Genomic DNA, 21920 nt, shown 5'->3' with positions numbered 1-21920 from the left:
ATCCAGCCACTGCTCCTGGGAATCTATAGCAGCTTGACTGTGGGCAAGGTGGGCCACCTCTCCTTTGTTCTTTCCATGGGCAGTTGCAACCAGCCTTCAAGCTGGTTGCAACTCTCCTGTGCGCGTGATTCACTATGCAAATTAGGCCCGGCGGTAAAAACAGGCAAAAGGAGGCGCTAGGGACACTAGTGCGCCTCCTTTTGGACTGAAGCGGCGGCTGTCAGCGGGTTTGACAGCCAACGCTCAATTTTGCCGGCGTCTGTTCTTGAGCCCACTGACAGCCACGGGTTCGGTAACTTTCAGGACCTCATGACTTAATATCGCCATGATATTAAGTCGGAGGGTGCACAGAAAAGCAGTTTTTACTGCTTTTCTGTGCACTTTCCCGGTGCCCGAAGAAATTAGCGCCTAGCTTTGGGTAGGCGCTAATTTCTGAAAGCAAAATGTGCGGCTTGGCTGCACATTTTGTTTTCTGAATCGCGCGGGAATACCTAATAGGGCCATCATCAACATGCATTTGCATGTTGCGGGCGCTATTAGGTTCGGGGGGTTGGATGCGCATTTTCAGCCCCTTACTGAATAAGGGGTAACGCTAGCGCGTCGAAAACGCGCGTCCAATAGAGGGTTAACAGTGCGCTCTGTCGGAGCGCACTATACTGTATCGGCCGATTGTTATTAGGCTGATGCATATTGGGATTTGTAGATGCTATAATAAAGGAAATTCCAGTATTTAAATAAGTAAGGTACAAAGAAAAAATTTTTTGGATTAGTGGGTGTATGAGACATGAGACAATAAATGATTATATGAATATTGCTCAGAAGGCTGAAAACTGCCTGCGGCCCATTTCGAGCGAGAGACAGCAGATTAAATAACTTTGAGCATTTGCTGATGATATTGTCTCTAGTCTTGTATTAAGATTTGTGGTAATAGGTTTACATACTATTTCCCTCTCTGGTTTCGCTTTGATTTTGAGAGAACTCTAGGTGATTTACATGACCAGACTTACCCGCCTAAATGTATCCAGATAGTGCTGAATTTCGGTGCTACTCAGATAAATTTAGTCCATGCCCTTGGAATGACCCCTGCCCTGCCTCCTTATATCCAGCAAAATTTTAACCAGGTTAAACGTTACCCAGGTAAAATTCTGTTGAGCACCAGAGTGGAAAATTGAAATTTCAGGGGTTTGTGCAGGTAACTTAAAAGCTATACAGACAAACCATTTTCAATATTGACCTCACAATTTTATTTTTTTTTATATTTTGAATTTGTCTAATAAATCAGGGTAGCGCATGTACAGTAGACAGAGAATCTCCTCTAGCACCATCCCCACTCTTGTAGGCTGCAAATCTGAAACTCCAAAAAAAACAAACAAACTGAGTTGGTTGAAAGAGGCACTTCATGAAGGTCCCCTTGAATGGAGCTGCCGCTGGCTTTCTGTAGTTGACCAAGGAAGAAAAAGGGACAGACTTCAGCAAGCCCCAGCTTTCGACAGGTCAGCAAGGTAGACGTTTTGCAGTAAATTTCCTATTAGACGGCATCATCGTTCAGTCCATCTCAAAAACACTGCTGGGAAACCTGCAATACACCTACACTTTCCTCGAGACCTAATGGCAGCTTCATCTGTACTGCTACCATAAGCTTAGGTACTGCTGACTTAGCCTTTTCCTCAAAGTAAATATATAAATAATATATGTATGGAGCAGTGACAGGCTACTGTTCTTAAGAGACATCAGGCTCTTTCAGATGCATTTTCCCCTCTCTCAAAGCACTTTTACAGAGGTATTTTGTCAAGGGGAGGCTCTTATCAAAAGGTTCAACTGCTTTTGGGAAAGAGAGAACAGCCACTGTGCTGCTGCACAGCAGTAGTGCTTTAAATCCCCTTAACAGCAGAAAATAAAACTGGGTGGCATATTTATGGGCCTTGTAATGACAGTGCTGGTAGTATTAAACTGCTGGCGCTGTATGATCTGAAAAATAATTATTTTTCAGCCCTGTGGTAAATGCTCAGTGAGCCTCAATCGGTCGAAGACCATGCAAGTTGTGAAGTCTCTTTTAAAAAGCATCCAGCCATTGATGTAACTTTTGTTATGAACCTGTCCAGGGTTGCATTACTAAAAGATTCTTGCTCATTAATACATCATTTATTTGCAGTGTGGTCAAGCCTCAAAGTTGAATCCATGCTCTTTTTAAACATATTTATGAACTAAACAAAATTATTATTCTAAAGATAAGCTCTAACTAAGATCATTTTGTTACTTGCTGGCCTAAATTATGACAAGTATTGCATATCTTTAGCAAATAGTGCTTCTGGGCTATTTACTGTTATATTTTATAATAGATATTAAAGAAAAATATATTATTTCTTTCACAACATAGGCTACTTCCATAAAAGAGAGAAAAATAAAGTCCTTGCTGGCCTCACAGTTTGTTAATAAATTTAATGATTAAAAAAAAAAAAAAACAACACATGGTTAAAAAAAAGCAAAGCTCAAGAAACTGAGCTCCGTTTTTGTTCACTTTTAACATTTAGAGAGCAAAGGATTCAGTTTAAATACCTCCCTAAGTGTGAGAAAATGATGTGGCTGCCTTCCGTGTCAAAGCTCATTTTATTAAAACTGACTGCTTGCCTGCAGCTACTATTGAGTGGAACTAAGTTATTGTTGCACATAGAGACTCTGGGCCTGACTTACTAAGCTTTCCTCCCCACAAGCATGGACGAGGTGAGAAAAAGCCAGAGTAATTCAAGCCCTAAATGGGATAAACCTTTAGTGCAAAAGGCCCATTGTTTGTTGTTGTCCTTGCCAGAGATAATGATGTCAGCACTGCAGCAATGATCATTTTGTCCATTTTAAATTTGAATATAGCATGTGCTTGGAGGTCACGTTTTCTGAACTGCTCTGCTTTACATTTCAGTTCACTGGTTAAAAACATTTATGCAAAATGTTACCTTTTCTTGGGCCAAAAAAATGCAGTTTATATCTTGTTCAGAATTGTGCTGTATGTGTTATCTTTAATGTAGACCTACTTCTAGTGTTAACTATGACCGTAGTGGGGGTCACACTCAGTACCAGGGCTTAGTCACTGCAAAGTCACTGAAACACCCTAGTGAGGATTTAATGAACGGGGGAAGGGATGGGAGTCGGGAGGCTAAACTTCCAGGGCCCAAGATGTAATATAAATGTCTCTGTGGGTATAAACTGAAAGGTGAATTTTAAAAGCTCAGCACGTGCCAAAACCAGGAAATATGCACACAAGTCGGGCTGGCGCGCATCGCACAGATTTTAAAAGGTGCTCGTGTATGCGTGTATCTCCCACTACGTGCACAAAAACGTTCTCTCAAAAAAGGGGCAGGGCATGGGTATGGTCTGGGCGGGGCTTGGACGTTCCTGGATTTCTCAGTGAAACCAGTGTGCAAATACTTATCCGCACAACCGTGTGCTGGGGTCCCCTGCCACACAACTTTTCTTCTACTATGGATTGCGTGTAAGTCAGAAAGCAAATAAAAGTAAAGAGGCAAGCCGGGTTTTAAAGGTCAAGGTTAACAGGGTAAAAGGGAGGCTATTTAACTAAGGGGGTTAAGAAATCCTATCCTTTACCTGGGCAAACTGGGAACGAACTGGGAAAACTGGTAATTGTGTCAGCGCGTATCTACTAAAATCCCCCCGCTTATGCGGTAGAGGCAGCATTTGCGTGCCTAGGCGCGCGCCTACATACAATTGCATGCACATGTGCACATATTCAGTCTATTTTATACCATGCGCGCATATACGTGCGCCCCATGGTATGAGTTGACAAACGCATGCACGTGTGCGCCCACACAACTGTTTCAAAGTTACTGCCCCTATGCTTAGAGGATAACTTTCAGACAACTCTATGCTGCTCCATATACTTGTGTATATGGCTGTGCGGAGAACTACTACATTATTTTATAACCTGTGCGTATCATGTATGTCTACCCCCCAACATGCACATGTAGATATGCTTATGTGCGAATACCTGCAATTTATTGAAAGAGCATATTTCAATGCATTGCAGTATTTTGCAAAGGCTCGGCGGCGCCACAAGCCCCGGGATGCGCATTTGTCCTGGAGCTTGCAAAAAGGGGCGGGGCGGGGGTGGTCTGGGGGCATGGCCTGAGCCTCCAGGCACAACGGCTATTTGCTGCTGTGCCCGGGATCGCGGGCTGGCCATTGGCCGGCACGCATAACTTCTTCAACAAAGGTAAGGGGGGGGGGGTTTCTAGGTAGGGCTGGGGGGCAGGTTAGGTGGGGGAAGGGAGGGGAAGGTGCGGGGGGTGGGCGGAGGGAACGGAGGCAGGCTGCGCAGCTCGGCGCATGCAAGTTGCACAATTGTGCACCCCCTTGCGTGCGCCGACCCTGGATTTTATAACATGCATGTGGCTGTGCGCGCATGTTATAAAATTGGGCGTAGGTTTTAAAATCTGCCCCTCAAGTTGGTATATTTTATAACATGCATGTGTAATTTAAGTCACTTGTTTTCCGATTCCTCCATCAGTTTGCCCAGTCCATCTTTAGGTCATCGAGACCCTCCTGGTTCTTCAGCCTGAACTCCCCCACCCAGTACACCCAGGCCTCCCACCCAACTAATAGTATACAATAGATGAGTCTGATATCAATTGCGCAAGATAATTAGCAGGTGTAAAATTATGCAAACAAGTTGAGAAGCATACATATATAAGTCCCCTATAAAATAGCAACTTATTTGTATAACTGTTGGCCCCACCCTTGAATGCCCCTAGTCCACACCTTTTTCTATGCATGTATATGTGTGTGCAAAAGTGAAAATACATGTGTATGTTTGCTGTTTATAAAATAGCAGGTACACGAGTACAAGCTACTTATGCATGTATATGCTAATTTTTACATGTGTAACACTATGAAAATTCAACCCTTAGTATCTGTACCGAAGAGTATCGATAACCAGGCTGGCCATTTGAATAAAGAGTTCCAAAAATAAAAGGTTTACTGTTCAGCTTGTTCAGTGTAATCAAGTGACACTAAGCACGCTTTCTTCTTGTTACAATCCATCCAAATTTATCTTTGTCTGTGGTCCCTTAGTCTCTTCCCAGGTGTCCCCTTTTTTTCTGTGAATGGGATAGTAGGCTGTCCATGGTGAAATGGAACGATTCTCCTATCCTTCATGGGTCCCCTGTTCTAATACCTGTGATCTACAGCTTGATTCTGAATTCTCCAATCTCAACTTTCCCATTTCTCCTGGGGAGAGACCTCTGTGAGGAATCTGTTTCTCTTTTCTCCTCCAGATGCTATCTTTCACTCTCCCAACCTCCTCCTTGAACACCTTAGGAGATCTTTCTGATTGAAAGATCCAAAACAAAATGTAAACAGGGAAAAATCCATATTCTTCCCCACTCCTCTCTCACGGGTAGGAAGGGTACACAGAAAAAATGCCTCCCCTTCCAAACAAAACCTCCAGACTCAACAGTACTCAAAAATCTAAAAAACACTGAGATCCACTAACTACTGGTTGTGAGCCAGCGTATGGTAGATTTCTTACTCCCCAACCCCTTCAGCAAACGTTTTGGGCCAATACAGGGTGGAGGCTAAGGGAACCACAAAAACAGTTCCTCTTCAAAATCTGACAAAAATGCCACACCAAACCTCGGAGTACCTGCTTTTGAGCAGGCAGGAACAGACCATTGCAGCAGCCTCCAGTGGGGGTGCTGTAACAAAATGGCCTGCTTCTCTAATCTACACTTATGGATCCCAACGCCATGCCACATCTCTGGAGATGTGGCATGGCGTTGGGATCCATTAGGAACATGCATCTGAGGAAAGGACTGGCACTGTAGGGATATACCACCCTAGCCTGCAGGGCAGGGCTTCCCAAACCTGTTCTAGGGATCTCACAGCCAGTCAAATTTTCAGGAGATCCACAATGAATATGCATGAGATTAATTTGCATACACTGGAAAATTTGCTATATGCAAATGTATCTCATACATATTTATGGAGGCCATCCTGAAAACCTGAATGACTATGGGGTCCCCATGATAGGCTTGGATAGTCCTACAGTAGGATGTAAAAGCACATTATGGGGTAGATTTTAAAAGATGCGCGCGCACGTCCATGTGCGCATGGTTCCTGGTGCACGCACATGGACGCACTGATTTTATAACTTGTGCGCGCCGGCGCACACATAACAAAATCTGGTGGCCACACACACACATGTGCGCCGGATTTTACAATCTGTGCGCGCCGGTGCGGGCGGCGCACAGGGGGGATAAATTTTTGCAAACGACATGCGGCAACGCAATCGGCCCTTCCCCAGTTCCCTCCCAGTCTGCTCCAATTGAGCGGACTGGGAGGGAATTTCCATACCCCCCTACCAAAAACCCCTTCCCTCTTCCTCTCTCCTCCCCACCCCCCTAAACCCATCTCAGCGACTTACATTTTTTTTGTTTTACTACTTACTGCTCCCCTGGAGCATTAAGTAGTTTGTGAGTGCCAGCCAACTGTCGGCGCAGGCTTCCCCGGAACAGCAGCTAATGGCCACTGTCTCGGCAGGCCTTCGCCCCACCCCTTTCTCAGGGCCCGGCACTTGTGCACATATCGCCACTTACGCGCGTGGCCGGGCCCTTTTGAAAATGTGCACAGTCCGCGCAGGGCCCGGCCACGCGCGTAAGTGGCAATTTTTAAGCACATGGCTAATTTAAAATTCAGCCGTAAATTGGCAGATGCATATTCATTATTTGTTTATTTAGTTTATTTTATATACCATTATTCCAAGTGAGAATCACAGCGGTTTACAAAAGTAACATTCATCCTTTAGGCCATTACAAACTTTGGTGTAACACATTTAGGTATATTGGTATAACACATTCTTTGGTAAAATACATATATTTTGGTATGTCACATACTTTAGTAAGATACATATTTATTTGTTTGTTTGTTTATTTAGGAGTTTTATATGCCATCGTTCGAAAAAAAAGATCACAGTGGTTTTCAAAATCAGCATTCATATTCTGGGTCAACATTCATATTCTGGATCAACCCAACAGCAAATACATATTCTAGGAGAATATATCAACATCAAGTACGAGTTAATTAAGGTGCTAAGATAGTGGTTTGTAATATATAATTTCCATTTCATTGTCATTCACGTATTAATCAGTAAGTTGTCATGTTACACTTTACATCGCTCAATACTTATTGCTCATTCTACTAACATTATCTATGGTTTTGACTGAGAAGCAAGTTAATAGCATATTGGCATTTTGTGTTAAATCATGCATTTCTAAAGAGCCATGTCTTCTGTTCACGTTTGAAACGCTTTCTTTTTATCAAATGTAATGACTCTGGAAGAGAGTTCCAGAACTTGAGTCCCGCTATGGAAAACATTCGGTCTCTTATTTGTGCTAGATGTCTATTCTATTCTGTGTTGTACGCACATTTATAAGTTCTTTGTTTTGTGATCTTAGGGCTCTCTGCGGTGTGTATGTTTAAAGTGTCACTCTTGTTATGCATGAGTTAATGCTGTTTATGATATGTTATTAAAATTAGAGTTAATACTTTATAATGAACTAGCTGTGCCCGGCCACACGTTGCAGTGGCAGAGTCAGGTTCTTTTCCCCCCCTCCCCCTTCCCCTTATACCTCAGTCACAGTCACACATCATCTTCCTCCTTGGTCACTCACCCCCTCTTTCCTCCCCTGTCCCCACTCCAGCTCTCTCCCCTCACACTCACCCCTCCCCCTTCGGTCACTAACCCCCCCTTCACTCCCCTGTCCCCACTCCCACCACTGACACTCACTGCCCCTTCATTCACCCTCCCCTCACTGTCACCTCTCCCCGCCTACTCCCTACCCTTTTGTCGGTGACACCGCACCCTCTCTCAATCTCCTTCCCTGATTCTGATCCCCTCCAGCTCACAATCCCCTCCCAGCTGCCCCTCCCCCCCCCTCCCGTCTCTCTCCCTCTTGTGCGGTTCTGTGTGGCCCGCTTCCGAAGGCGCGAGGTCAGCGAGGATCCCTCCCTGTCGTGCACGTGAGCCGTACCAGATCGCCGCCACAGCTCCTCCCAGGTGTCGAATTTCGGCCGGCCAACACCACCACACCCGATATTGTCGCCGGTCCACCGCTGCTGCCCCTCCCAGCGCCATGTTGGTCCCGCTGTGCCCGACGTGCGCTCCCGCCCGCGCATGCGCAGTACAGCAGCTTCATTTCTCAAGGTAGATAGCGTGTGTTGCATGTCTGTGCAACAGATGTCGCTGTTTTCCCCACACACATGTAAAAACATGTTTTTTTCTGTAACCGTGTGACATCTATGTAATCTAGATAGAGAAGAACCTTGCCGAAAGTGAAAGCAAGGTTGTGTCCAAATTTGAAAGCAATTGGTGCAGTAGCTGAGCCTGGTTAAGTTGAAAAAACAGAACAGAGCAGTAAAGGTTACAGTTTGTGTTTTTTTACCCCAAATGAACAGCACCAGCAAAGAATAGTTTAAATATGCAAGCACGCCTTCCTGCCCACCCCCCAACCCGGCGAAATAGAGCAACCCACGCTAAAGCCCCCCTCTCGGGAGATGTGGAGAATCAGTGGCCCCCCCCCCTGTGAAAAACGCGCGGCGGAAAATAAGAACGGTCCCTCACCGTGCTCCTCCCCGGCTACCTGTGTAAACTGCCAGCCGGTGGCGAGGGTGTGTGCTAGGGTTTGTTCCGCCGGCTGCCATGTCGCAAACCTTCACCGGTGAAAGTGGTGCGTCATGATTCCTGACCTCGAAAGGGCAAATGTCCGCTGAGGATATGGCGCCGACGGGCTGTTGCCCTTACTATGTCACATGGTGTACCGACATCATTGTTGTCTCCGTATAGCACAGTAAGGGCAAGGTCCGCCTGCGCCATTTTGGTTGCTGGCATCCGACGGCCCTACTGAATGCGATGTGTCCCGGACCGTTCCTGTGGTGCCGGCAGAGAAGCACGGACTTGTATCAGGTGTAGTGTGTGATCGGAGTGCAGTGCAAGGGTGGGTGGAAGAGGGTACTTTAATTTAAATTCGGAGGGTATGTGAAATGCATGGCTTCCCAATGTAGCAGCCAGGAATTTGTGTATTGGTGTGTTTTGGGAGGGTGGGTGAAGTAAGTGACATTGGCAGGCGTGTGGGTGGGGGTGTGTGATGTGATGAGTGTGGATTTCTGTGTGTTATGAGGGAGTGTGAATGAAAGACAATAGCCCTGTGTGGGGGTGGGGTGTGGTGTGTGAGTGTGTGTGAAAGGTGTAAGAGGCTGCGCTTGCGCTGACGGCCACCAGATATTGCTGTTTTGTGTAAGCAATTTTTAAACTTGTATTACCTGTCACAGGTGTGACCTATATGTAATGTAAGTGTATAAGATCCATCCCGTATGGGAAGTGAATGTTGTGTGCAAATTTGAACGCATTCGGTTAAGCGGTTGGCGAGATTAGCGACGGCGTACAAACTATTTAACATTTTTATTTATATAGATTCTGGATTGCTCAGGAAGGCAATGCAGTGAAGGGGTGATGTGGTCAAATTTCCTTGTCTCTAGTAAGAGTCCAGCTGAGGCATTTTGTAGTAACTGTAGTGGTTTTAATAGTCCTGAAGGTAGGTCTAGTAATAGGGAGTTGCAGTAATCTATGTTAGAAAATATTAGTGTTCGTAAAACAGTGCGGAAGTCCTGTATTGTCAGTAATGGTTTCAGCTGATGTAATATTCTCAGCTTGGAGTATCCTATTTAAATAATTTGCTTATATGCTTTTTCATTGTAAAGTTCTCATCGATTTGTATTCCTAGGTCCCGTACATATTTAGTTAGCATAGATAATTTGCTGTCACATATACTTTGGAACAATACAGAGGGGTTCATATGAATCTTGGGTTTCAAAGGGGCATGGGATAAACACTGTGGATCCCTAAAGGCTAGAGGATGGAAATGAATGAAAAGAGGCCTGGGGGTAACCTGCCCGGAGCGGCAGTAACTACCTTTAAGAGAATCATGCGGTATCCAGTTACTGCCATGGGAGGCTTGCTGGGCAGACTGGATGGACCATTGGTCTTTTTCTGCCGTCATTACTTTTTTTCACTATGTTACCATGTTCTTATACATCTCAGCTGAGGAGGTGGGGCATTAGGTTAGAAGGATAGGGATTCTGTTTAGTAATTTACATAATCATAGGGGAGTTGTCATAATGTACTTTGTTCTTTCGTTACTAGATATTATCTTTGTTCTTGCTGTTGTTGACTCTGCATTCTGGTGGATTTAAGTTAGGTTATAAGTATTTTGAAATAGCCACGTTTTTAGTTCACATTTGAATGTCTTTCTTTCTGGGATCATTTGTATTGTCTCTGGTAGTGAGTTCCACAGTTTGAGGCCTGCTATGGAAAACACATGATCTCTTATTTATTTATTATTTATTATTTAGGGATTTTATATACCGATTTTCTTGATACAGATCAAATCAACTCGGTTTACATAGAACGATAGTACATTAACAGTAACTAGTCAAACCTCAAAAGAGGAGACAGATTAGGAGCAGAAGGTAAAAGTTACATTATAACAATGGTGAATAACTTGGAATTGGAAATGAAGAGACAGATAATCAAAGTAGAGAGATATAACAGAGAGAAGGGGGTTGAAGCCAACCTCAGGAGAATAACTCTAGCATTATAACATGATTATATGACATTCTGCTAGTTATTGAAGTACAGCTGATTGAATAATATCTTAGTAGAATATAGTCTAGGAGACAGGAAAGGCTCTACAGAAAAGCCAAGTCTTCAGTTTCTTCTTAAAATCTATGAGGCAGGTTTCCTGTCGAAGGTCTGGGGGTAGTGTATTCCAAATGGTGGGGCCTGCTGTTGAAAAAGCCCGGTCCCTGATTGTTAATTTTTGTACCAATTTGATTGAGGGAACATGAAGGGATCCCTTATAGGCATCTCTCAAAGGTCTAGCTGAGGAGTGTAATTTGAGAGGGTGTAGTAGGTCTAGTGGAGTCTGGTGGTGGATGTTTTTATGAATAATGGTAAGGAATTTGTGAACAATTCTAAAATTAATTGGAAGCCAATGTAGGTTTTTTAGAATGGGCGTGATGTGATCTCTGCGCTTAGTGTTGGTCAAAATCCTTGCAGCTGCGTTTTGGAGTAGTTGCAAAGGTTTTAATGTAACAGCTGGTAGACCTTGCAGGATCGAGTTACAATAATCGACCTTAGAGAACAGGATTGCTTGGAGTACAGTCCTGAAGTCATGGTGATATAGGAGAGGCTTGAGTTTTTTAAGCACCTGTAACTTGTAGAAGCATTCTTTTATAGTATAATTATAAACTTCTTCAAGTTCAGATGATTGTCAATTATAACTCCGAGATCTCTAGCATGAGTGATGTGGGAGATATTGTGCATTTGTTGAAAGTGTAGACTATTTTCAGGGGTGATAAGCAGGAGTTCGGTCTTAGCGGTATTTAACACCAGGTTGAGGCTAGTAAGGAGATGGTTAATAGTTTGAAGGTGAGATTCCCATAATTTGATTGCTGAGTCCAAAGAGCCTGTTATAGGAATCAATACTTGGACATCGTCTGCATATATGTAGAATTTCAGATTTAGTGATGAGAGGAAATGGCAGAGAGGGAGGAGATAAATATTAAATAGGGTGGGAGATAAAGAGGAGCCCTGGGGGACTCCATGTGGGGAATTAGTATAAGGAGATTCCATATTATTAATTTTAACTTTATAACCTCGATTACTGAGGAATGAGTCGAACCATCTGAAGACAGATCCTGAGATTCCTATGTCGGATAGCCGGTTTAATAATATAGCATGGTTGACTGTATCAAAGGCTGCGGAGATATCAAGGAGTGCAAGCAGGAAGGAGCATCCTTTGTCAATTCCCAGGTATACTTGATCAAGGAGTGATATGAGGAGTGATTCCGTACTATGTTCTTTCCGAAATCCATATTGTGAAGGATGAAGTATATTATTTTCCTCCAAGTAATTTGATAGTTGATTATTTACTACTTTCTCCATGATTTTGGCTATAAATGGCAAATTGGAAATTGGTCGATAATTTTTTAGATCATCTGGGTCCAAATTTGGTTTTTTGAGGATAGGTTTGAGAGTTGCTAGTTTGAGAGTGTCTGGGAAGATACCTTGTGAAAATGAGCAGTTAATAATGTCTGCTAGGAATTTGGAGATGGAGTCTGGTATTAGAAGCAGTAATTTAGATGGGATATAATCTTGTGGATGAGAGGAGGGTTTCATTCTCTTGAGGATAGTTTCCACCTCTGTAGAATAGGTGGGTTCGAATGTTTCCAATACTGTGAATGAGTTGGGGCGGTAGAGGGGATCTAAAGAAGTTGTGAAAGGATTGGAGGGTAATTTAGCCAAGGTATTAGCAATTTTACTCTGGAAGAAGATGGCCAGTTCATTGGCCTTTGATTGGGCTATATCATCAGAAATTGGTGCTGAAGTAATCTTAGTGAGGTCTGAAACATAAGCGAAAAGGGCCTTTGCATCGAAGAACATATCATGGATACGGTGGGCGTAAAAATCTCTTTTGGTTCGCAGTGTCATGGTTCTGTAATGATGGAGAGCTGCTTTGTAGATGGCTAGAGATTGAGGATTAGGGGAGTTCCGCCATCTCTTTTCCTTCTGTCTTAGGGTTTGTTTTAATGTGCGAAGCTCCATAGAGAACCATGGTTGTTTATGTTTCTGAGATGGATTGATATTCTTTGATAATAGAGGGCATAGAATATTTGCTATAGTTTCAGTGATATTTTGCCAAGAAAATATAGCTGCGTTAGGGTTCGAAAGATCCAAGTTAGGTAGTTCTTTGCATAAAGAATTGTCAAGGGCTTCTGAAGGACAAGATTTCCTATAGTGCAGAGTTGTTGGTGGCAGGGGTGCAAGGGATCCTGTCGTCACTTTAAAAGTGGAGGTGATCATAAAGTGGTCTGACCATGGTACTGGAAGGTAGGAAGGGGATGAGAGTTGTATGAGGCTATTATTTGTAAAGATAAGATCAAGGGTGTGACCCCCTTTATGAGTAGGCTGGGTGATAATTTGGGTAAAGCCCATGGCTGAGAGTGAGGAAAGGAGAGCTTCACAATTAGATGATTGAGGCCTGACATCAATATGTAGATTAAAGTCCCCAAGGATGATGGAAGGAGTATCCAAGGTCAAGTATTTAGCTATGATTTCCACTAAAGGCGATACATCAAGGTTTAGTACCCCCGGAGGGGCATAAATGAGGAGGATCTGGAGAGTTTTTGATTTGAACAGGCCTGCCTCCAGTCTTTCTTTCTGGGATCATTTGTATTGTCTCTGGTAGTGAGTTCCACAGTTTGAGGCCTGCTATGGAAAACACATGATCTCTTATTTGTGTCAGGTGTGTGCTCTGGATTGTTGGCACAATTAATAATCCTTTGGTTTGGGACCTTAAGAGTTCATTGTGGTGTGTATGGTTGTAGAGTCATGCTGCCTATTAGTCCAGGGTTATCAGTGTGGATGAATTTAAAAATTAGGGTTAATACTTTGAAATAGATTCGGTATTGTATCGGTAGCAAGTGCAGTGCTATTAGTGAGGGTGTAATGTGATCAAATTTCCTGGTACCAATTAAGAGTCTTGCAGCAGCATTTAGTAGTAGTTGTAGTTTTTTTATTAGGCAGGTTAGGAGTCCAAGTAGTAGAGAGTTACAGTAATCTATGTTTGAGAAAATTAGAGATTGTAGAACCATTCGGAAATCTTCGAGGGTTAGTAAAGGTTTCAGTCTATGTAATATGTGCAGTTTTGCATATCCTGTAGTGATTAATTTATTTATGTATTTTTTTCATTGTAACATTTTCGTCTATCTGGATTCCTAAGTCGTCCCGTACTTGATCTGAAGGTGTTATATGAAAATTACCTAGGTTTAGAGATGGAGGTTTAACTTGGAGGAGTTTTTCCTTAAAACAACAAAACCAAAACCCACACATCAATGTATTCTGAGGACTAATTAATCACAAAACAACCCAAAAGTCTCTCTCGGTAGACAATATTTTACATCTTCCACCGCTACAATTCTTGATTATATATATACTAATTGTTTGTATCTTTTTTTTCTTTTTTGTAGGACTTTCAAGTAGTCAGAATGTTCATACTACATCCTTTGTAAACTCTTAAATCCAATTTTATTGATTATTTCTTCTTTTTGTATCTTTTTAAAATATCTTAAAACACCCCGACTTTGGAGAAAAACTTTTCTTGCAACAAGGCTCTCATCTCAGTCTTGAAAGTCCTTTACTTCACAAACTTGTTCCACAAACCAGTCTTTTTTTCAGCAAACACACATTTTTGTAAAGAACTATCCACTGTCACTTATCTTAATCAGCTCCTTGATGTGATAGACCGCAAAAAAAAGCTTCATTTTGAAAACGTTTTCGGTGTTCTATGGATTGGAGCAAACAGTCTTTCGTTTTACAAGCATTTTTGAAAGCAGTATGGTCCCCCTGATGCAGACAATCGAAAAGTGAACTCATGTTGGGGCATGAAGGAGCTGATTAAGATAAGTGACAGTGGGTAGTTCTTTACAAAAATGTGTGTTTGCTGAAAAAAGACTGGTTTGCGGAACAAGTTTGCGAAGTAAAGGACTTTCAAGATTGATTTATTTGTTTTTAATTATTTCTGCTAGTACATCAGTTTTTATCTTTTTTCTGAAGGTGAAATTTTGATTTTGATTTATACTTTTTTGAGTTTGGTTGAGGAAGGTTATTTCTGTTTGATTAATTGGTGATTGGACCAGGGCAGTATAGTGTGGAAGGTATTGATGTTATTGGAAAATATTAGATCAAGAATGTGACCTGCCTTGTGAGTGGGATTAGAAACAAATTGCTTCCATTGTTTGTTGGAAGGTTTCATATGATGTAGTTTTTTTGTGTTCTATCTACATGCAGGTTAAAGTCTCCTACTATTAGGGTAGAGTCAGGAGATGGAAACACTTTTGTAAATAATTTGATTAGTGGTGAGCAGTCATTTTGAAGTATTCCAGGGGGGCAGAGACTATCCCTGTGTTTAGTTGTGTTGATTTTAGTATTGCTATCTCGTAGGCTGGGTTAATCTCTAATTTGTAAGGTTTTTACTGATTATTAATAGACCCCCTCCTTTATGTTTAAGTCTAGGGAAGTGAAAGACATTGTAGTTGGGATGTGTAATTTGATGACTTTGTCATTGTCTTTGTCATTCAGCCAGGTTTCAGTAATGCAGAAGGTTTAGGATTTAATTCCTCTAGTCGATCTTTTATCAGTGGAATTTTTTTTATAAGGTTTGTACATTCAATAATAGCAGTGTAAACGGTAGGCAGGAGGATATAGTCGGGAAGGCCATTTTAGCTTTCTATCTTTGGTTGTTTCTTGTGGTTCTACTTAGGTTACCATATATGTCCTGTTCTTGTGTGGGGTTGATCAGGTGTTGTGACTCCATTATTGTGTTGTAGTAGTGTGGTTGTAGTGACTTTTAATAATCACCAAGGGCTCCACTGCAGGCGCACATGAAGGGATGCACAAAGGGGCAAGATCCCTTGTTGTGCTCCTTTGTGTGCGCCAAGGGCGTGCATCTCCCACAGCATGCACCTCCGGTGTCGCAGCCGTGGTCTTGTGCTCGAGAAGAGGGGAGATGGTAGGTGGGCTGTGGGCTGTGGGAGGGGAGCCACCGCAGCACCGGCAGGTCCCTTCTCTCCAGCAAGTCCCTCCTCTCCTCATCGATCCAGGGGTGGAGAGCACTCCCGGCGTTTCCTTGCCGCGGTCCCCAGCGGTCTCCAGTGCAGGTAGAGGCCCAGGTGTTGCAGCCTACCTGTAGTTGCAGCCAACCTGGCCGTGCCCCCAGCGGCGTTGTAGCCGCAGTCTTGCGCTTGGGAGGAGTAAACAAATGATCAGGGAATGATAGCAGCTGAAAATACATTTAATCATTGTGATGAGGCCCACTGTTAACCTAGTAAGGAAAACCTGGACTGGATTACCCCAGGGAGAGTCATAGGCAAATCCAAGCAGCAAAGGCCACAAAGAGACAGGAGGGAAACTACATTTCCCAGGCTCTTAGAGCCTCTGATAGACCAATGGGAAGAGAGAGAGAGAGGGCTGATCATTTACTGGGAGGCATGACCCTGGGGGATTGGACACACACAGGGGAGCCCCTGATTAGGAAGGAGGAAGTACAAAATAACTAAAGTACCTGAATGTAATCCGCTTTGAAATGCTGAAAAAAAGTGCGAAAAGCAGAATTTAAAAAATCTAAACTACAAACTACAAGACGCCGCCGAGGAGTTTAAATTGGGATCCAGCCCCACAGAAGGGGAGGAGGATATGGAGGTGGATTGCCTGAAGGCAGAAATTGAGATAGAGATGGAAATAGACTGAGTTAGGTTACTCTGACTATTTTGCTTTGTTTTGCTTTGGAGGACTGGGAAGGCTGTTGCCTGGAGCACAACGTGGGGAGAAGGGGTGAGCTGTGCTAGAGCCTAAGAGGCCTGAAAAGGTGTCTACGTGCAGAGTTTTTTTCTTTTTTGTTTGCCCATTAAAACCAGTCTTTTTTTTTGTTACTGTTGTTTGGTGAGTTTTATTTCTTGGAGCTGAGCCAAGGGAGATTGCTACAGGCAGAGCTCTATCAAGGTGGACTGTTTACTAAGCCATGCAGTTCGCTGCTCCACCTGCACCCCAAAGACACGGTTGCTGGAGGGTCCTGCAGAGTGGAACTGCTTACAAAAATATGGGATGCCTACAGCCAAGGCCCGGATCGACTCCCGGTGGCCACCTCGGGGCATCATCAATCATTACAAAGAGAAGAGAACAAAAGGGGACAGAGCTCCTGAAGTGCCTTCTACTTTTCTGTTCCCAAAACAATAAACATCTGATATTTTGTTGTCTGCTGATACTGCTTTGGCCATAGCATCCTGGGAACCATAAATCTTGATAATTGATCTTTTCTTAGTTCTTTTCTTCTAGCAATATTTTATAGCTTTGGAAAAGCCTGTAGTCTGCATTTCTGGAAACAAATCTAGGAAAGAGAATTTGTTCCAGTGAACTGCAGACGCATACACTTCAGAAGTGCAGCTTCTGAGTGCCTTATGTCCTATCTACATGCTCAGCTGTGTGAGTATTGTCGAGAAGGGCGGAAGTTCAGACTTTGCATAGTACCGGTAGGAGAACTTAAAATTCTTTTGATCATACAATATCAGCCTACAAAACAAAAAAAAAAAAAAAAAAAAGAGAGGAGAATTGACCTGTGTCTAAAAAGAAAGGAGAATTGACCTATCTCTAAAAAGAGAGGAGAATTGACCTATGTCTACGTTGGCAAAGTCAAGTAAACATAAATCTAAATTATATTTGGATAACTTGAGAACTGAGGTTTACCAGAGCTGAGACAAACCAATTCCAAGCAGCAAAGTAATGCATTGAGTTGAACAGTAATCTATTAATCTCTTGTGGTGTGGTTTCAAGTGTGACTTCCTATTAATAGAAATTTTGTCAACCCTTTTGAAAATATGAAAATGTGTCAAAAATAGTAGTTTTATCAATGTAAAGCTAACAAAACTGTTATGATAGGATCTCAGATAAAGAAGCATATGAGCTATAAAGGTTTGAAAACTCGTTACGTGTATTTTCCTGACTATATTAAACAATACAAATACTAGCATATGAGCTATAAAGGTTTGAAAACTCGTTACGTGTATTTTCCTGACTATATTAAACAATACAAATACTGACTATATTAAACAATACAATACAAATTTTGCCAATGTGTCAATCAGTTGGCTTAACATCTTATAGAATTCATTTTTTCTCATTTTTAATTCCTACCTTGAGCCCCTATAATTATTCTGCAGAAACTCAGAGTCCTAGCTGGTATATTAGTCAGGTCTAAAAACACCCACTGGGTATGAAAGTAAAAATTGCAACTGACTAATTTTTATTCTTGTTACCCTTATTGACTGCCAACCTTGTGCATCATTGATGCAGAACATGTACTGCAGTTTTTTAACTTCATTTTTCCCGCATTCCCTGTTAAGTTACTTCCTGTGCAGCTCTTCCCGCCAAACAGTAAGATAATTTGAGCCACCAAGCAATAAGGTAGCACTACCTGCGTTACTTGCATTCTTTGCTAGATCATCCGCTTAGGTGTTCTCATTTCAAACTCTTTGCTTTCCTTTTCAGTGGCTAAAGATGTAAACGTTTTCTTTGATGACTTGGAGAGGGTAAACAGTCCTTCCAAAGATGATGACTCTCTGCTCCATCCTGGCAATTCAACCAGTACTTCAGATGAAACCAGCAGACTGGAAATAGATGGAACGGTGAGTATCAGATGAACAAAATAAATTTGGGCCAGATCCAAACATTATGTATAGCCAGGATGCAGATTTGCAGGTTACTTTTTTTTTTTTCTTCTCACAAATAATACATAGATGCATATCAACTACATAAAAAGTTCAAAGTGAGCCCTATAAGTGTACTTTTTTTTTTTATCCTGTAATTCCTTCTCATTTTTGCTAGTGATGTTTAGTGCTAATGAACGATGCTGGATAAATAGGACTGGAAATCGAAGTCCTACGTTCATCCGCAAAGTGGATGTCGGCATGAATAGCAGCCATGCGAGCCGCCTTCACACTACCCCGCCAGTGTACCTCAACCCTATTCTGGAGGGACCACCAGGGCAATCCAGTCCCCACGCCTGCTCGGTCTTTGACCTCTGTGCTGAGGCTGCCCAACAGGGGTGCCGAATTGTGATGGTGGCCATTTAGCGGTGTGGACACCTGCTCATTGTTAGCTAGGCTGGGACCACCGATTCATTTCATGTAGGTCACCAAATGGTATTCAATTAATAATGAGCGAGACTAAGAAATAAAATCAATGTTGTGAATTGCACCAAAACCTAAAGAGAAGCACTCGAGTGATCCCTAAAATAGTTCGTTCATAGATGCCCAGGCACATAGCTACTTGAGTGCATATCTCTTGGCCCTGCCGTAGAAGGCCCATTCTTCACCCACATTCTGCCTTTTGTTCCTGATGCAAGATATTCGAGTATCGGTACTTGTGCATGCATGTGGGTGGCTTATAAAATCGGGTGGACACACACGCATGTGCTAGATGTGTGTACATCTCCCAATTTTGGCCCACGCCTGGCTTGTAAAATTCACCTTTAAATGGTTTTAGTGCATGTTAAAATCATGTAACGTGCACTAAAATGAAATTATTTGTTTTATTTTTCTGTCATTTTGTTTTGAAAATGACATAAAAAGTAACAACAAATGTTATTGTTTCTATGTCATTTTCAAATAAAACCGCATCCCTAATATTTACATTACATTAAGCAATCAGATCCAAATTTTCAAGCTGAATAAACTATAATAAAAGTATGCAAAAGAGACACCAAGTAGACATTATTGGACAGGGGAACATATTAGAATATATTATAATCACCTTTTCTTAGTCCATGGGACACTATTTTAATTTGAAAGGACCAATTGTAGGTTTTGCATCAGAGCTTGTATGTGAAATGCCTGCCTTGAGCCAATGAGGGGCAAGGAACTGAATATTAATGAGCCTTGCTAATTAAGTCTAAAATGTAAGGCTACTTTTCACACTTTTTTCAGCATTTCAAAGCAGATTACCTTCAGTTACTGTAGGTATTTCCCTATCCCCAGAGGTCTTACAAACTAAGGGGCGGATTTTAAATGCCCTGCGCGCGTAAATCCGGCCGGATTTTGCATAGGCCGCTGGCACGCGCAGAGCCCCGGGACGCGCGTAAGTCCCGGGGCTTCGTAAAAGGGGCGGGAGGGGGCATGTTGGGGGCGTGGCAGAATGACACGGAAATTTCTGGGGCATGACGCGGCATTTTGGGGGCGGCAATGCGGGCGTGGTTTCGGCCCGGGGGCGTGGCCGCGGCCTCCGGACCAGCCCCCGGGACCGGAACATGGAGCGGGGCAGCCGGCCGGCGCGCGCAGATTTACGTCTGCTTTTAGCAGGCATAAATCATGAAACAAAGGTAAGGGGGGGTTTAGATAGGGCCGGGGGGGTGGGTTAGGTAGGGGAAGGGAGGGGAAGGTGGGGGGAGGGCGAAGGAAAGTTCCCTCCGAGGCCGCTCCGAAATCGGAGCGGCCTCGGAGGGAACAGGCAGCGCGCGCTGGGCTCGGCGCGCACAGGTTGCACAAATGTGCACCCCCTTGCGCACGCCGACCCTGGATTTTATAAGATACGCGCGGCCACGCGCGTATCTTATAAAATCCAGCTTACTTTTGTTCGCGCAAATTTAGAAAATCTACCCCTAAGGGGGTCATTTATCAAAGTGCTATATGGCATTTTTGCATGCGAACCTAGCTTGATGTTACCCAGGTAGAGAGTCCATCAAGTTATGTTGAGAGAACATTGCAGAAATTTCATCTTTGGGTGAGTTTCCTCACTCCGAAGGTCAGCAAATCTTCAGAAGAGAGCACTGTTCTGTTTGTACGTCTCACTTTGAATGTCAAAGTGGCCCCTAACCCCCTACACTACTACCTAAACCTCACTTCAAGTAACTAGGTGGGCCTCATATAGAGGTATAAATACCTACCTAGTATGAGGGCCTTATAGCTAGTCTCTCTCTCTCTCTGCGAAGCACTAAGATAGTGCACTTTGTGATAAACAGCCTATTACCATAAAACATATCACATGCATTTTGATAAATCCAGGCCTAAGTTTGTACCTGAGGCAATGGAGGGTAAAGTGACTTAACCAAGGTCACAAAGAGCAACAGAGGAATTTGAACCCTGGTCTTCTGGTTGATAGCCCACTGCTCTAACCACTAGGCTACTCCTCCACTCAGAGAAAGGAGAAAGGGCGAGATACAGGGTTGTAGCCTTGATGTGAGAGGATTATCTGCAGCTTGAGAAAAACAGCTGCTCTTTGCTGCTTTCCTGTTTTGGCAGCAGGAATAAGCTTAGACTTTTGTTGTTGTTTTTCTTTTAGCAAGAGCATTAAAGTGATTTTTTAGATAATGTTTTATTTATTTTGTAGTTAGCTTCATAGTCCCTAGAATAGTTGATTACATACTATTAGTATTAGGCTAATTTAGTTGCAGGGAATTTTGGAAGATTTGTCACAATTTTATTTAAAATAGAGAGAGAATATAATTTCATTTTGTGAGAGTTTCAGACATTTTCTCCATGAGACAAGTTGTCCATCGGGCTCACTGGATTGCTGCAGGGGTCATCAGTGGGCCACAGTCTGAGCTGCACAGGCTTATGCCTTGAAGACTCTTTGAAGCAGCACTGCCACACTCACAGGACCATTGCCTCAGCTTGGAGTCCATCTGCTTCTTGTTCTGGTCCCCCATTGTTCCAGTCTTGTGTTTGGCCTTCTCTCTTAAGTGGCCTTCTTGCTCTGTGTAATCACCTTGTTGCTTGTTCTTGTAGTGTTTGTTTCTGGTTTGTTTGAGGCCTTAGTTTTTGACCTTCTGTTTGCTTTGTGCCTTTGTCCCATATCTCCTTGTCTTGATTTTGTTTGTTTGTATTTATTTGTCCGTCTCATGTGGGCGCTTTGTTCTGTTTCATTCTATTCCTACAGTTAGCCCTGTTCTTGTGGGTGCCTTTTAATTCCTGCCCTTGTACCATCCAAGTCCTGCTGGCCGCCAGATCCCAAAGGCTCAACCCAAGGGGGAGGTGGCCAGTACAGGTGAAGACTCTATCCTTTCCTGTTCCTGAGCCAGCGCTGCTCCTGTCCTGGGTATACCAGCATCAAGCCCTGACAGGTTCTTCCCAAGCATCAACTACTGCTTCATCAGCTATCTGGACTGTGGACAGTTTGTCTAAAATATTCAACAATTACATAAAATTAAACTTAGAACTTATGCTAATATTCTGGACAGAATTTAGAAAGAAACTTTGAAGCCCCATTTTTTTTTAAATTTCTTGAAATGAACTGAACTGAAATGTAGGGC

The 21920-nt window shown here is 43.0% G+C and overlaps 1 protein-coding gene across 1 annotated transcript in view; it reads left to right on the top strand.

Moving 5' to 3' along the window:
- Window positions 1-21920, top strand: part of ANO4 (anoctamin 4) — a 339950-nt gene that overhangs the window by 137635 nt on the left and 180395 nt on the right. The window contains exon 7 of the mRNA XM_029599722.1: window positions 18164-18300. Coding sequence (XP_029455582.1) covers window positions 18164-18300 — 137 coding nt within the window. The remainder of the gene's footprint in view (window positions 1-18163; window positions 18301-21920) is intronic.

The sequence above is a fragment of the Rhinatrema bivittatum genome, chromosome 4, assembly GCF_901001135.1.
Source record: "Rhinatrema bivittatum chromosome 4, aRhiBiv1.1, whole genome shotgun sequence".
Lineage (NCBI taxonomy): Eukaryota > Metazoa > Chordata > Amphibia > Gymnophiona > Rhinatrematidae > Rhinatrema > Rhinatrema bivittatum.
This window is presented reverse-complemented; position numbering and strand designations above follow the sequence as displayed.